We start from the raw sequence: 17270 nt of genomic DNA, 5'->3' as shown, positions 1-17270 counted from the left end.
CTGGAAATTGTGTACAGGTCGATTTACAAAATCATTGGTTAAGCTTTAGGACACTTGTGGATTTTTTATTTGAGCTTTTTTGCTTGTTTGGTGGGATTTTCCATTTCAATGGGGAAGTCAGATAAATTGTGATCTTGATAACCCACACCTCTAATACAAGAGTAAGGATTGTGGGGATAAATGCTATTGAGGCGATCCTCAAAGGAAATTCCTATCTCCGCCAGGTCAGAGGATGTTTGGACTCCAGTGCCTCCAGTGTCACCTGTAGTTCAGGCTCCAGTGTCCCCACTACCCGTAGCTCAGGCTCCAGTGTCCCCGCTACCCGTAGCTCAGGCTCCAGTGTCCCCGCTACCCGTAGCTCAGGCTCCAGTGTCACCGCTAGCTCCGTCACTCGTTCTGTCACCAGTCACACTCATTTACTCCATGCAGGGAGAACATCTAATTTCCACCCAGGGTGTTTCTCGCGTTTTAGCTGCTTTGGGCACAGTTATGCACTCCAGGGCCTCCCCAGAGGCTAGGTTTCAGTCCCCAGCTGATTCTGGATCCCTGAAGGTTAAGCAGCCCCCAGAGAACTACACCGTGTCAGCGCTGTCTGGGCAGAGCCAGTGCTCAGCACAGCACCCATTCCCTTCATGTCTGCCAGAGGACCCTCCAGCAGAGGCTCTGCTGGAGGGTCCAAGGGTCCTGCCTCGTCTGGTCCAGCCTCAGTGCCTTCATCCTCGTCTGGTCCAGCTTCAGAGCCTTCATCCTCATCTGGTCCAGCCTCAGTGCCTTCAGCCTCGTCTGGTCCAGCTTCAGAGCCTTCATCCTCATCTGGTCCAGCCTCAGTGCCTTCAGCCTCGTCTGGTCCAGCTTCAGTGCCTTCATCCTCGTCTGGTCCAGCCTCAGTGCCTTCAGCCTCGTCTGGTCCAGCCTCAGTGCCTTCATCCTCGTCTGGTCCAGCTTCAGAGCCTTCATCCTCATCTGGTCCAGCCTCAGTGCCTTCAGCCTCGTCTGGTCCAGCTTCAGTGCCTTCAGCCTCGTTTGGTCCAGCTTCAGTGCCTTCATCCTCGTCTGGTCCAGCCTCAGTGCCTTCAGCCTCGTCTGGTCCAGCCTCAGTGCCTTCAGCCTCGTCTGGTCCAGCTTCAGAGCCTTCATCCTCGTCTGGTCCAGCCTCAGTGCCTTCAGCCTCGTCTGGTCCAGCCTCAGTGCCTTCATCCTCGTCTGGTCCAGCTTCAGAGCCTTCATCCTCATCTGGTCCAGCCTCAGTGCCTTCAGCCTCGTCTGGTCCAGCTTCAGTGCCTTCAGCCTCATCTGGTCCAGCTTCAGAGTCTTCATCCTCCTCTGGTCCAGCTTCAGTGCCTTCATCCTCGTCTGGTCCAGCTTCAGAGTCTTCATCCTCGTGTGGTCCAGCTTCAGAGTCTTCATCCTCGTCTGGTCCTGCCTCAGAGTCTTCATCCTCGTCTGGTCCTGCCTCTGTGTCTTCGCCTTCAGCGTCGCCTGGTCCTGCCTCGTCTGGTTCTGCGCTTGGCTTGCCACTTCCTCGTCTACACCTACCACGACCGGCCTTAACCTCCACACCTCCGGCCACTTTCCAGGCCTCTGGTTGGGCGTCATCGCCGTCGTGGGCGGCCTCCAGGCCCCTGTTGGCGACTTTCAAGCCTTTGAGTCGCCGAGCAGCTGAATAGGGGAATAATGTTGACGCGCCCGCTGTTTAAAACGTTAGTCAAAGTTCCAAGTTAAAACTCCTTTATTTGTTATCAAATCCTTAAAATCCGTAGAAAAACAGTGATCAAAAACATTCCAAGCTTGAGCGGTCAGCAAAAGTCGACTTCCCCCATCACCCACTCATTCACAAAATTTCCCTCGGGCCGTGAACAGGTGATATAGCAATCACTATTACTGACACCATGTGACCCAAAGCCACGCCTATCCATAACAACCCCCTTCGCCTGAGTCGCCGCCGCTGCCTTCCGCACGGTCGGCCTCCGGACCAGTTCTGCCGTCGCCGCCACTGCCTTCCACGTGGCCGGCCTCCAGACCCCCTTCGCCTGAGTCGCCGCCGTTGCCTTCCGCACGGTCCGGACCAGTCCTGTTGTCTCCTTCGCCTGCGCCGCCGCCTCCGCACGGTCGGCCCCCTGAACTGTCTGGGCTCCTGTGCTGTCGGCCCCCGGGCCGGCCCCCTGAACTGTTCTGTTTTTGGACTTTGTTTTCTCGAGCTCCGGTGTGCTTCTTTTTTGTCTTCTTTTGGTTTTGGACTCGTATTTTGTTTTATGACATTCTAGTGCTCCTGCTTTGTTTTGCTCCGAGCAGTAGTAGTATTTATTTATTGTCATTGTCAAGAACAATGAAATTGCGTTTGGGGCTTCCATACAACCCAAAAAAAGAAGAAAATAATAAATACCCCTTAAAACCCAAGTGTACATATTTAACCCAGTGTGACTCCAATGCAATAAGACAATCCTTAGCAATAATGTTCGTAGAAATTCAGACAAAGACCTGAGAAACATGACAAAATACAACAATGCAACCCATTCAATATTATTGTACTGTGAGATATGATATCAGATATGATAGTTATCTATTTAAGAAAGAGGGGGGGGGGGCAGGAGGGGGACGAGAATAAAGATATGATGCACCAATGCAGACCAGTTCATTGCTATTAAGAAGTTGGATATGGTTATTGTCCGTGAGAGGGGGGCAGAGAGTTCAGGAGCCTCACAGCCTGTGGATACAGGCTGTTGGCCAGTCTGGATGTTCTGGCCTGTATAGACCTGTACCTTCTCCCTGAGGGCAGCAGATGGAAAAGGTGGCGCGCAGGGTGATGTTGGTCCCGCAGGATACTGTGCACCCTCCTCAGACAGCGAGTGGGGAAGATATTACTGATCTCTGGCAGACTTGTTCCAATAATTCTGCCAGCTTCTTTCACCACCCGCTGGAGTGCTTGCTGATCGGCCTTGGTGCAGCTGGGGAACCACACTAGAAATCCATACGTCAGAACGCTGCTGATGGCACAGTTGTAGAAGTTCAACATCAGAGATCTGGGAATGTTCTGGTCTGGAGCACATCACTATGTTCTGAAGTTTTTATCAATGATTAAAAAAAGTTCCAAGTTGAATTTTCCCTTTAAAAACGGTTGCTGTTAGTTGAATAAGATTTGATAAGACTTCATCACTTTATTCATTTTCTAGCTCATGCTGTCTAGACCACATCTGCACCATCTTCCTTCATCCATACACAGTAATAAAGAGATTGTGATACATTTTGTATTTTTCTTGAAGCAAACCTATATTGGTGTAAAATCTATTAAACAAATCCAGAATCTTTGCTTCTGTGGTTGGGTAAAAGGGGGCAAGATAAAAAAAATGTTTTGCACTAAATTTAAAAAAAAGTTCTGGAACAGGTTAAAATTGCCTCGTGTTTTATCCAAATTCTAATACTTAATACTCTGGAAGGTTAACCCTTTAAAGCCGGTCAGAGCGGGCATGCTCCGTTTTGCGTAACTATTGTTAAATCCCTGTAGAACCGCAATAATTTTTTTTGCATATGAAACCAGAGTTGTACTTACATCTTATGCCATCAGCTTGTCCTAGGTCACGGTTTCCTTCCACATATAGCTTTGCAAATATTGCATAAAAAGCGCTCGCAGGAACAAAAACATAATATTCCAGAAACACATCAGCTGTTCGTAACACTTCCCACATTGAAACAGATGTCAGCTCGAATGATCGCAGGTCGGCCATTTCCTGCCTGAAACCGGAAGTGACGTCATTTTCGCGGAAAATGTAGTTTTTTACTTGTAGGCCTTAAAAGCATATACTGGTGTTTTTATAAGTCATGTTTGACTTTATGCTTTTCTGAATAGTTGCTGGGATGCTTAGCACTCAAATTGCACTGCTTAAAATTTTTATTTTTATTTTGATGCACATGCTGTTTTCTTTGCAAATTTGCATCATAGGATTGTTTTTCATTTTTCCTGCAGTATATAAAAATTGGTGTATCTCAAAAATAAAACTATGAAGACACTCAAAATAAATTTCCTGTTGTTGTAAACTATTTTTTGCAACTTTTTTGTATTTCAAGTTTTGAGGGATAAACCTCTTAAATTTCTCCAAGTAGAAATATATGTAAAAAAAACCAAAAACGATTTTCAATTTTTTTGTAGTTTATTGCACTTTTTTGCAATTTATGTAGTTACTATGCACTTAATGCATACATATTATTAAAATATGGGCTATAACAGTTGTATTGATGTATAGAAACTTGAAATGCTCCCAAAAATGGCATTACAGCATGTAAAAATATAAAGTAAGCTCTGGCGGCCTTGGTTCTATGGTAGGTCTTAAAGGGTTAAAGCATGATCATGACCAGCAACACTCACATAGGCTTTGTTTTTTGTTTTTTTTAATCATGCTCAATTAGAAGCTCAAAGTGTTCCAGAAAATGCCTCCTACATCAACAGGCTACGCCACAATCAGCACTCTGAATCTTTCATACTGGATGGCTGCTTTCATGTTGTTTATCCCAAGACTGGCTTTTGGTTTCAAGCCTGTCTGGCACAAACAACCATACCAGATTCAAAGGCACAATATCCACATGCCCAAATGCATGTGAGTGGTTTGGCGACTGGCTGATTAGATATATGTGTGCCGTATTGAGGAGTTGGACAGATGTAACTAATATTATTGGCACAGAGCACAGGTCTGTGTTCCCTCTGAAGGAAGAGTAGGAAGTAAACCGGAATACTGTGGACTGTGGGAGTGAAAAAAGCGTAAGGAGACAATGTGAATGTAATGCAACTAAATAACGGTGTGAGCAGAGATGGATGGAGCTGTCCTCAAATTTCACTTTGGTTTTGCTGATTTTGTAGCTTAAACCTGTTTAATACCGCACTAAAGCATTTCACCTAATAATATCTTACTGTGCTTTTCCCCCACTTCACTGAGCAGCCATATAAAACAGCAACAGCTGTGAGGCTGTCTTTTTTACTGATGGCTTCTCAAAACTCTATCTCATAACTAACTGACAAAATAAAAATTGAGAGCGTTCATTCACCCACGTATGTTTAGTATGTTTATACTTGAACACTTGTCTGCATCATATTTCTAAATGATATGGATCAATTTGTCCTTCTGAGTCAAACACGAGTGGAGTCAGTACTTAACATTTAAGAAAGGAGAGCGGGAGCTTGCTACCCGCTTTGCCAACAATTCCCCCAACCCTTCTTTCAGGTTTATATTGAATGTTGCACTTTGACAGAATTGTGGTTTGTGTATTAATGAGGCAGACATGACACATTGCGATATAGCACAGCGCCCTGAGGAATTTACAGGAGCATGAAAAGTACATCCACAGCTGTCTGCTCATTGCTATTGATCTATTATGAATGTCAGTTTCCATTTTAGTTGTGATTCATGCAGAGTTGGAGAATTATTGTGTATGCTACAGCTTTTCCCCCCTCTTCTTTCTTTCTTTTTTTTTTTAGAATATTGTTTTATATGGCTGAATAAACCCTGTAATGAACTCAGACAAAGGTATAGACCCACACAAAAATACTCCTTCTTTCAAAAGCCACAGAGGCTTTGCTGTGCTTGGAGTAATTTAAACATACACATAACATATCGATCTCTCTGTAAGTTTTCGCTTTAATTAAGGCTAGCTTTAAGAAGCTTGGCAGCATATCTCTGCTACTCTTCTTTTCCAAAGTCATTTAGAACAACAAGTATGAGAACTATATTTCCTGGTTGATCCATTAAATATGAGCAAATCCGATGACTCCTTTATGTGGCACTAGAATCTGCATCCATTAATAATTCACATGTGGTGTAAAAAAAACACACTATATGAAGTTAAGAGACAGAAGGAACGTGGATTTATTATTTATGCATTTGTTATAATAAAATAATGAAACGATTCAGTTGTTAGATTATTTCCTGCTGCAGAACTTTTGGGCGGGCGTCTGAAGTTGACAAACTTAATTAATCCCAATTTTGAAACATGACGCCTTACTTTTCTTTTTTATTTAACCCAGTCTACTTGGGTTAAAGCCCTGTCCAGAAAAAAAACAAAAAACCCTTCAATATTTTTATCCTTTACAGAAATAAAGCCACACAGGAGTGAAAAGGTGAACTAGGTTTCCCCTGTTTTCTTTCAACAGTTGTTCTATTAGCGTTGTGACAGCTTTGGTTCTCTGTATGAGATACAATCAGTCTTCCTCTAATTAGACACTACAGACAAATAACTACACTCATCTGACACCTTGCCAGTAGATAGATGGATCCTCTTTTGCCTTAGGAGCTGCCTTAATTCTTTCTGCATTGATTTAAGAATGTGCTGGAAACATTCCTCAGATTTTGGTCCACATTTGTATGACAGCATCACACAACTGCTGCAGACCTATCAGCTGCACATCTGTGGTATGAATCTCTGGTTCCGCCACATCCCAAAGGTTCTCTATTAGAGATTGAGCTCTGGTGACTTTGGAGGCCACTGAGTACAGTGAACTCAGTGTCATGTTCAAGAAAAAGTTTGATTTGAGTTTGCTGGAAGCAACCATCAGGAGATGGGAAAGAGAGGGAGCAATACTAAGCTGGTACTAAGGGGCTCAAAAGTGTGCTGGGGAAATATTTTCTACAAGATTTCAACAACACCAGCAGGCTGAAATGTTCATGCAAGGTAGGTTTGGCTTCATGTTGTTTATGCCTGAGCCTACACGCTGGATGTCACAGGAGAAATTGAGACTTCAGATCAGGTCATCAAGTCTTTTCCCTCTATTGCACAATTCAGTCAATGCGAGTTCAATCAATTTATTATTTGTATACTAATTTTATTTACATAGCACCAAATCCCAAGAACAGTGTTCTCAAAGCACTAAAGAGACTCTACAATATTAAAGAAACAAATGCCAAGCACAGTGGGAAGGAGAAAAAACTCCCCTTTAATATGAAGAAACCTCCAGCAGAACTATGCTAAAGAAAGGGCTCGGTTGCCAAGTCGCTGCTGATAGGTGTAGCACCTGGTGTGGTCTTCTGCTGCTGCGGCCCATCGGCTTTAGTGTTTGATGTGTTGTGCATTCAGAAATGATCTTCTGTATGACTTGACTGTAACAAGTTACAAGTTACTGTTGACATCAGCTCGAAGAAGTCTGGCCATTCTCTGACCTCTGGTGTCAACGAGGAATTTTCATTTAGAGAACTGCTAACTCACTGGATATTTTTTTTCTTCTTTTCCCTGCTTTTTGTGAGAATTCTTGTTAACCTTTCAGTGATGGTTGTATGGGAAAATCCTAGTAGCAGTTTCTACTAAATACTCAGCTTAGTCCATCTGACCAGCAGCCACGACTTGTTTAAAGTCAATTTTCTTTTCTATGTGGTGCTGAGTTTAAACTTCAGCAGTTCTTCCTGACCATGCTTAAATCCCTAAATGCAGTCAGTTGCTATAGATATTTGCATTAACAATCCTTTGAACCGCTATACCTAAACTTACTGTAAAGTAATCGTTTGCAAGATAATTAGTTTTGAGTCCTGTGACTATGAACATAAAATACTAAAACGCTGGACGATCCCTTTATTGCTGCAGCACAGAAGAATGACTGAAACCAATTAAAATGCTTCAGATATATTTGGCAAAAACATTCTCATGTTCTGCATTAAGTTGGCAAAGCACATCTACCCCAATTTTTCTCGTTATGCATAAAACTGTTACTTCTGTGTGACTCTAATAATTTTAATTTCCCAACTCTGCAACTGATTGGTTGCTTTAATAGCAGAGATCTGACCTGAAACACATGTCTGATAAGTGTCACTGTTAGTGTTGGTGGAATTCTGTTATTTGTGTATTGCAAAGATAATGCCATGTATATTGATTAACAGTGTTTTTAATCGAGCTGTTTTTTGTTTACACCGCTGAAAAATGTATATAGGGTAGATAGTGTGTGTGTGTGTGTGTGTGTGTGTTCACTGTTAGATATCTTATCAGCATCTACAATAACTAATTACCATATTAACAATCCCTCTTCCCTTATACTCTAAGCACATTCTTTTTGAAACCCCCTTTGAAAACACTATGTTTATGTGTGCAGCCTCCTGAAGGGTATTGCAATGTTAAGTGATATTAGATGCCAGCTGACTGTTGATGCATTAGATCTAGGTTGATCTGACTCCCATAATGGCACTGCTCATCCAGAAGTGGGGAGCTGCCCTTGACAGGAAAACAATACTGGGTGTTTTGAGGGATGACATTTGCCTGTGATTGAGCACTCTAATCAATCACATACTGAATGGAAATCATCTTGCCTATTTCTGAGGCAAACAAACGTGTTACACAAAGCTTTTTACTGCTGTATGAAATTTTAGTTTTCTGCAATTCAGAACAATATCTCTATTAGTTCACAGCAAGAGGCTTCTCCCAAATTTTCCGTAAGACATTTTCAACTGTGGCTTTCTGTGTAATAGTGATTGTGTGTGGGGGTGGTTTTCAGTTTCGCGTGTGCTCAATGTGCCTTGAAACGACACTATCTACTGTACCTAGCAGAAGCGCCAGCTCCTAGGAAATATTGTGCTTATTTACCAGCTCACTGTCAAATCCAAACAAACAACTGTGAACGTCAGATTACGTTCACTTTATAAATTTTTATTGCAGAATGGATCATATTTCACACCCTCACACCTGTCTGAGGTGTTAGGTGAAGCCTGGAGTTTTCAGGTTGTCAAAGATTCACTCTCAGCAGGGAGACTTTCTCCACTTACTGTTGAAGTAGGTGCTGCAGCTCTGCTGGGTCTGATTGGATGGGGGTTTTTTAGACATCACACAGCACTTAAATGTTTCAGCTGAGTTTCTGTTTTTTCTTTCAATTACCCTCGCCAACCTTGAGGCCGTTTGCTTTCACAATTGTCATCACACTTTAATATGCTGTGGAAAAAAGACACATCACAGCAACTCATCAGTGCAATGAGGGGAGATGTCTGGGAGCAACAACCTCATTGATCTGTGATGTCTTTATCTTATTACTCAGGAGGAATTACTTCCATGAGTAACACCGCCACAAGGGTTAAAGGCCCTCATGAAAAGGGTTTGAAATTTTAGCCATTCAATTTACTGAATGTATTTTCAAACTCTATTATTTGCAGGTTTGAAAGTGACTAGACTTCTAAAGAGACTTAAAGAAGTCCAGTCGCTTTCTTTCTAAGCTCCTTAGATTACTTTAGTTCATTGATGTTTGTGGGTTTTCATTCATGCACAGCTCTCAGAAGGTCTTGTCTCAGCATTGAGGTCTGGACTTTGACTAGGCCATATCAGCTCTTTGGTTCTTTTCTTGTTCAGTCATTTTGTTTTCAGATTTCAGCCACACTTTAGCTGTCAGATGGCCTTACATTTAACTCAAGAATGCTCTCATATACAGAGGAGCAGTGTTAGGGTAAAGTGTTACATAGTAATGCTTTACTGTAAGAAATTCAGTTATCACACTACAGTTATGACACACACCTGTGTTATTACAGATGTAAAAGTTGTCAAATAAAGGTGTTAAGATGTGCAGCTCAACAAACTGACAAACTTTTGAATTTAGAGGGGTGGTCATATTGGCGGTTAATCAAATAACCCTCTTAATGCCTATAGAAGCCATACCTAAGACTGCACAGAGTTCTGTAAAAATGTTTTCTAAGGAAACTTTCCATAAATAAAAATCCTGCTCATATGTTTTTTTCATTAACAAGCTATCTTAAAATCTTAAAAGAGCTTCAGTTGACTTGAAAGCTTAATAAAAGGCATCTTTACCTCTTTAGTCGCCACCAGGTGAATCAATTACACCTCTGTAGTGTTAGTATGCATTCTGCTAGGCTATAGTATTGGTTTGAGGTTGGTAAGCATTGTCTCCTTCCCATGAAACTAACTCACAGTAACTGGGTCCAATCTTTCAAAAGATCCAAATATATATTTTTGTAATTTATATATATAAAAAAAAAAAGAAAGATTAAAAAAACTGAGACAAGCAATGTGGAAATGTGGAGACCAAAGTCACTAAGAAGAATGTTTGTAAGATACGTTGTGCCAACTCATCCAAGAGCTGCAGTTATTCCAGTGTGGTGAACTGACCGACCAACGTATTAGCACTGCTGTCATTAGCATGGCCAAAAAAAAAAGAAAAGCTAGAGCTGTCACTGAGAGCAACCCAATCAGGTTATGAAAATCAACAGGCAGTCTTAGGCACAAATATGTTTATTGGAAACTCCCTAAGCAAGAGTGCAACACAGCTGGTGCAGTAAAGCACAACACACACTTAGACCAGAGTTCTGCTTGCGCTGTGCTAACCGATGGCAGCTCCGCTGAAGCATAAAGTAACTGAACTAACTGAGCTCATTCAGATGTTTGCTACTGCACAATCTAAGATTGTTCATTTGCATAATATAAGGAACAGTGTAGTAGCTGCTAAATACAGTTTTTTTTTTTTATTCTAATACCCCAAACCTTGATTTGTGAGTTTCAGTTTCTTTCATCAGAGTTAGTATAGACCCCCACGATCGCACAAGATACCTAAGGATCCTTTGATTCTTCATGGACAAGGTTCACACAGCTGCAGTCCTTTATTGTACATAAAGTATACAAATAGCAAAACACAGCTCAAAGACTTCTCAAGGCCTGACATGCTTATTGATAGAAAACAATCTTCTCACAAATGGAACTGGCATGCCATGAACAAAGATTCTTTTTTTTTTCTTCAGACATCTATTCATGATAGCTGACAATCATCTCAATATTCTTCAGTATTTTTATTTTCTTAAGTTTATTTATGCCTTCAGTCCTTGTGAAGGTGAAACATCTGGAAAAAATATCTGAGGAGTACACACTGGCTGCTTATCTAATTTAAAATAATTAAATATTTATTTTAATAACTTTTCTTTCTCTCTCTCTAAAAAAAAGATTAAATTTCGTTTCTTAGTGACACATCAACCATTTGAAATAACAGGACACCAACTGCTACAACAGCATCTATAGCACCAAATGAAAACAAGCCGTGATCTTAGATTATTTCTAAGAGAGCGGGGAACTCAAATCCCCTGTTGAAAAAAGGTGAAAATACAGACTTCTGAACAATGCTTTTCCTGCAATATACAGTACCACATAATAGGAGAAAACTAAATGACAGAGTACAAACATCAGACCGCCATCAGTCAGGCAAATGCAGGTATAGAACATTGTGTATTTGTGTCACAATCCTTTTTATCTCTGAAAATCTGCCTCACAAAGCCAGTATCTCACAGTGACACATTTGCAGTCATGTGCTGAAAGACTCTATGGAGTCACTCTCCTTTCTTACAGTCAGCTCTCAGAGTCTCAAGTCCCATCACAGAGTCTGATGCGCAGCGTCGAGCACCTTTTTCCCTCTGGTGAAACGTTCGTTCTTTGTAAAGTTTCACGTTGTATTGCATCATTGTGAGATCGACCTTGTCAAACGCTGCACACAAAAACATTCACACGCTCGCGCGCGCACACACACAAATGCTTTACAACAGCTGCCAATGGGTTGCATTTGTGATTCAGGCTTAATTGTGACACGTTTAAATAAATCATGTAAAAAGTCATTTTGATCAGAGAGATCGTTCCTTGTCTACCTTTGTGCCACGAGCCAAACTGTGCCCAGGATAAAGTGAAACAACAGCCGAAGGTACAGCTGATGTTTTCCACTAAAACATATGCGGCGACAGACTGTAGAGAATGTAAAAACACTGCTCACGAGCTTCTTGACAGGATTTGAAAAAAAAAAGCTTTCTACATTTGGCTTGCTGCTCATTCATTCTGTTATGCTGTGCAGTTCTCCTGCATCGCCCAACACATTGCTTTTTAGTGCTCGTTTGGGTTAGAGCTGTCCTAATATCTAATTTTCCCATTAATGTCACAGCAATGGCAAAAAAGCGCATAGTAACCAAGGCAACGAAAAAAAAACATCATTTCTAACTGCAAAAGGCTACAAATTGCTTTGTTGATGATAGGAAACCAGTCATCTAGCTATCTGGGATTTCTGTTCATAATGAAAAACTTGGTGCACACTACCTAGGCATAAAAAAAACCTACAGATCTTTGGTGTTTGCTTGTTTCAACATGCTGTCCCTATATTAAGAAAAAATTGAACTTTAATGGATGATAAATACACCATAATCACAGCCCTGGGTTCAGATCTCTAGTCTGCTGAATACTAGATTGTCTATTTGTGGGGCTACATTAGACTGAAAGCCATTTGCGATGCATGGGCAGTTCACGGGGCACCTCATATAGTTCTAATGCCCTCATAAGGAGCAGTGGCTGACCGTGCTTAATGAGGATTAATGCAGAAGCAGATTGGGGTTTGCGCCTTCCCAGACACACTTCTGCCACAGCATTCCCGCTTGGCTGTTATTGATTGCCCCCACTGAGGGTCCGTGTCCCTGTCCAACCTCGGGGAACAAGTGTTAAATGCAAAGCAAGTGAAAAATAGAGTTTGATGGTGACAAGGAGAGGAGGAGGGAGAGAAATGAGGAAGTGGTGATATGCAGGGTTTAAAGCCCAAGAGAATGGTGAGAATTTGAATAATGAAAAAAAAAAACATTGCTTTTGACATGGAGCTGTGCTTCCCTAAGTGAGTATTGGTTCTTTATTTATCATTATGCTGCCAGACAATAAAATAAAACTGCTGGAAATAGTAGAGGTATGAATATAGACTGCTCCTGCATGCCTTAAAGTTTTAGGCCTGGTGCCCTACAAAATGCAGAAGACATCTGTAGATTTAAATGAAACACAGGATGTTGTTTCGTTTCTGGCATGAGGTGCTATCAGATTCCACATTTTGTTTTAAAGTGTGACATATACAATAACACTAGTTTAATTTCATGGTTTGATTGCTGTGACATTTCATGGGATCTCCTCAACCATCTGTCCCATTTCTTTACAACCAAACAATAAATATACTCCAGCATATAGCAACCTGCCAACCGTGTCTCTCATTACGCAGAAAGATTCCAGCGAAAGCTGGCAATATTTTCATCTTCTTTCACAGCCATTAGTAAGACATCTCCTCAGGTTTTCAACATTTTTTTTCTCGTCCCTCTCTGTGGCAATGTCCCATATTCGTAGGTTCCTCGCATACAACACATCTAAATATAGACTTTAATGGCTGCTGAGCAAAATCAAAGAGAAAAAAAACAAAACAGGAATAATGTAGGTGCCACCCGCAGTGTGGGGTTTAAGAGAATAGAAATGCATGAGGCGTTTCACTGTCCACTGGAATGTATACAAGAGTCAGTCAGTCACTGGGAATGGGGGGTGGGCTTGGCGGCTTGGTGAGGGCGTTGGGGGTAGTCTCAGTGGTGGCCACTAGTCATACTGGCCCTTCAGTCAAGCCTTCCAGGGGAAGGGTGGTGGCGTTGTCAGTGGGCTGCGGGTCGTCCTGAGGATGCATGGGCGTGTGCGTGGCGACAGCCAGGCTTGCATAAGGCAGGTGGCAGTCCATGTGCAGGAAGGGGGGGTAGTGCTGGCGGTAGCAAATGTATGCAAACAGCAACCCGATCACTCCTCCAACAAAAGCGTCTGCGAGGCACAAAAACAGATATATTTAAAGGAATGCATGGATAGCTAAGTTTAGCCTGCGTGAAGGAAGTAAAATAACACCTGCAAATAGAATTAGCACAATTAATAAGCCATTGATGTATGTGTTGCAGTGCTTATATTGTAGTTTGGAGTTCGATGAAAGAAACTTGAAAGGGAGAGTAACGAATCTGCTCTGCTGAGCGGTGGCTTCACTTGCCTCAGGACAGGAGGCTGTCTGTGTCACTTTGTCATATGCTGAACAGGCTTGTATTATACCTAGCCACCTTTAAGCTATAATATATCATATAATATCACACTGCCATGGTGAGTATTAAGTCTATATTGCTGCATATAGATCAAAATGACACAGCCAGCTGGTGGCTGAAACAGCTCTAGTAGAGGCTTCTGCCATATCAAAATGATGTTTTTTCCACAGGTCTCCCTTTATTTCGTCCTTCTGGGTGAAATGAAAAAAATACTGCAACATCGATTCCCGCCATTCAACAGCTGTACAGTGCACGAGTTTGCTCACTGAATGTTTCATCGACTGCTGTCAACCGAATTTAATAGACTGTGACTTGATGCGATATATTAGCTGGGCGGCCTCGTTGAGACGGCGTGTGGAAGGCCAGCCTTTTCCCCTCAGAGAACAGAGGGCACATCCAAAGTGAAAAGGAATGGTGAGGAACATTAGTATCTATTGAGAATGGTGCCGCAGCCTGGCTAATGGCAGCTCCCAGCTTGTGTTTACAGTGGGAGCAGATTGAGCCCCCTCAAGTTTAATAGCCCTTTGCGTACTTACAGTTTGCTGAGGAGATTCACGACAAAAAGTCGAGCTAAGAAACACAATGAGGACCCATGCAATGATTGGCTTGTCTTGAACTGCTGTAGGTGCTTTGCTTTCATTGTAAATATATTTTAGTTCCTAAAAAAAGTGGAACATATGGCTCTCTAAAACTAATTAACACCCCATGACAGAACTGTCATCATATTTGCACATGCGCTTTTACACACCTCACCCACATATTCATTCGCTTCCTCTCGCTTCACCCCTCCATCCCAGGTTTTTCTAAGTCTTTTAGTAAATATATGAAGTTAAAACAGAGAAAGAATAATGATGTGGAGAAACATGAAACCTTAACCTTATAATCATAATCTCCTCCCGAAGCTGGTGAATGATATGATGCATCTGATGCAGTTTTCAGGAATTAATCATTATGCAATATCTTAAAGACAGCTCTTTAAGACACAATTTTACGCCTGTTGGACAAACAAGTGAACTTCTTAGTTGGGCTTATCGTACCGGCTGCACTTTTTAGCTTTCTCTCAATTTGTCAGGTGTGATGATGAAGTTAAAGCTTGTTGTGATTATAGGAATACAGCTGTTACAAGCATAGGCCTCATTACTCATCTGCATCTACAATTACAAAAGTGCCTTGAGCAAGGTTGGACTGAACATCAATAATTTCTGGCTGACACGGGCACAAGACTTTTTGTGGCAATAATTCTAATAAATGGAGGAAAATCTCGTGTCTAAGTTGTCAGGCAGACCTTGCCAGTGGTGTTTGTAGTCACAGGTCCGGGACAGTGCAATCATCATGGCGCTGTAAAGAGGCAGCACCATAGCACAGAGACGCCAGCTACGCCCGCGACCTTGATCCGTAAAACACTGCAACTTTCCCGCCAGGTAGAAGGAGGTGAAACCAAGACCTGAGAATGCAACTAGAGGGAAGACAAAGAGAAAGAAAGAGAGACAAATCAATATTGAATGTTATGTTACAACATTCAGATTATCAGTTGATGTCTTGATCTAGGCTCTTGATATAAATACAGTCAGTGAGCCAGTCACACAAGGCTAGTTCAGTTACTTTTAATTCAGTATTTTTTTTACATAGCACCAAATCACAACAGTTGCCTCAAGGGGTTTTATATTATAATGTAAAGACCCTAAAATATAAATAATAGAGTGATGTGATACCACTCAGCCAATCAGCTCTGTGCATTCTAGGTGGTAAACACTGACTCTACAGTGTCAATAGCTGAGAGTAAGTTACACATGAAAAGATGGTAGAAAGAAAGGGAGAAATACAGACGATTGTGTGAAAAGCTTAAAAAATTGACAAGGAAGAAAGAAGGAAAAAATTAGGAACGAACAGTGCTGTGCAAAAATGAAAAGTGGACAGTGAAAATAGAGCAATGGGTGAACGCTGGGCCTCTCCAGATGCAATTTGTTGATCTCTAAGATGATGAGGACCTGAAAGAGCAGCTTGTATGTGCTGATCCTTGCACTTTTCAACTGAGTTAGGTTTCTCAGGTATGAGGAAAGTAGCCCTGTGCATCTTGACCACGTTTGGGTCTACACACTTAACCAAGGCAGTTTTCTCCACAGTTGTTATAATGAAAACTAAAGAATTGAGCTCTAGCTTTAAAATCCTTGCAGGACAAGCTAGAGCTCAATTCACTCACAATAAATTTGTGTGTAAATGATCAGTATTTATTCAGGTTTTGACGCACACGTTTGTAAAATAGTTTTACGTGTGGTCAGATTGCTTCTTACTTGTGTGTGGATTGGAGCACGCGCCTGAGAGTCCTAGAAAGTTGCACACAAAATTGGTGTACATATTTGTAAGTTTAAATTTACACTTGTGGAACATATTGTACACATTTGCAACCCTTTTTGCGGCACATTTCTCTCCATAATTAAAAGAGGGGAATAAAGGGAGCCTCTAAAACTGCTCACAACTGTTCAGCTGTGTTGAGATTTATAATGGTTGAGACTTTTCAGTCCGGATAGGAAACAGAAAAGAGGCAATTCGAGATTTTCCGCCCTTTATTCGATTTTTCTGAAGTTAAACACTTAAACTTTTAATGGCGAGAATTTTGAAAAATCATACATATATGTATATAATTAAACATTATGATCATCCAGACCTTTGCTTCAGTAACTTTCTTCTAAGTGGACCTCTTTAAATTTTAGTTAAATACCCCTGCCCTATTGTATGAGCACTTGGCAAGAGTGGGAAGGAAAAACTCCCTTTTAGCAGGAAGGAACCTCCAACAGAACCAGGCTCGGGCAGGGGCAGCCATCTGCCGTGATGGGTTGAGGTTGAGGTGAGTGAGAAAGGACAAAACACAAGCTGTGGAAAAGAGCGAGAGATTAATAACTCCTGATTAAATGTGGAGTGGTGTACAAACACAGAGAGGGAAAAGAGGTGAGTGAAGAAGCCCCAAAAGTAACCTGTCTATATAAAATCATACTACAGATATATTTATGTAGTTTAAAAGGTAAATGAAATTGTACTTATAAGTCACCTTTCTATTCAGCTGAGCAGTCAAAGCAACTTATTACTATAAGTCTCATTTTCACCCTATGACACACAACACTAACATTCACACACACAAACATACACATGCTTAAGCATCAGGTTGAGCTTGGACTTCAGTACCTTGCCCAAGGATACTTCAACCTGTGGAGGAGTTAGGGATCGATTCACTGACCAGCTGATCCATCTGTGTAACTGTTGAGCATTTTGGAAAAATGTAATGGAAACTGATAGGAGTTTTGCAGCAGTTTTTCAGAAGTTGAGTATGTGTTTCCACTGCACTTTTACCTGCTTTCAATGTGCATGAATTGAATGATAAAGAAAATGGAAAGAGGTCAAACCTCCAGCAAAACTTGCAATGTACAGATAAACATTTTTTAATTGACCAAGGTGTTTTGGCTTGTGGCCTTC

The 17270-nt window shown here is 41.6% G+C and overlaps 1 protein-coding gene across 1 annotated transcript in view; it reads right to left on the bottom strand.

Moving 5' to 3' along the window:
- Nucleotides 1-10540: 10540 nt before the first annotated feature.
- plpp4 (phospholipid phosphatase 4) overlaps nucleotides 10541-17270 on the bottom strand; it is a 49597-nt gene continuing 42867 nt past the window's right edge. Inside the window, exons 6-7 of the mRNA XM_026190243.1 lie at nucleotides 15088-15258; nucleotides 10541-13536 (exon numbers count right to left, since the gene is read on the bottom strand). Of these exons, the coding sequence (XP_026046028.1) occupies nucleotides 13328-13536; nucleotides 15088-15258 (380 nt within the window). The 3' untranslated portion in view covers nucleotides 10541-13327. The remainder of the gene's footprint in view (nucleotides 13537-15087; nucleotides 15259-17270) is intronic.

Source organism: Astatotilapia calliptera, chromosome 13 (genome assembly GCF_900246225.1).
Source record: "Astatotilapia calliptera chromosome 13, fAstCal1.2, whole genome shotgun sequence".
Taxonomy (NCBI): Eukaryota; Metazoa; Chordata; class Actinopteri; order Cichliformes; family Cichlidae; genus Astatotilapia; species Astatotilapia calliptera.
The sequence above is the reverse complement of the archived record's forward strand: the minus strand, read 5'-3'. Positions and strand labels throughout refer to the sequence as shown.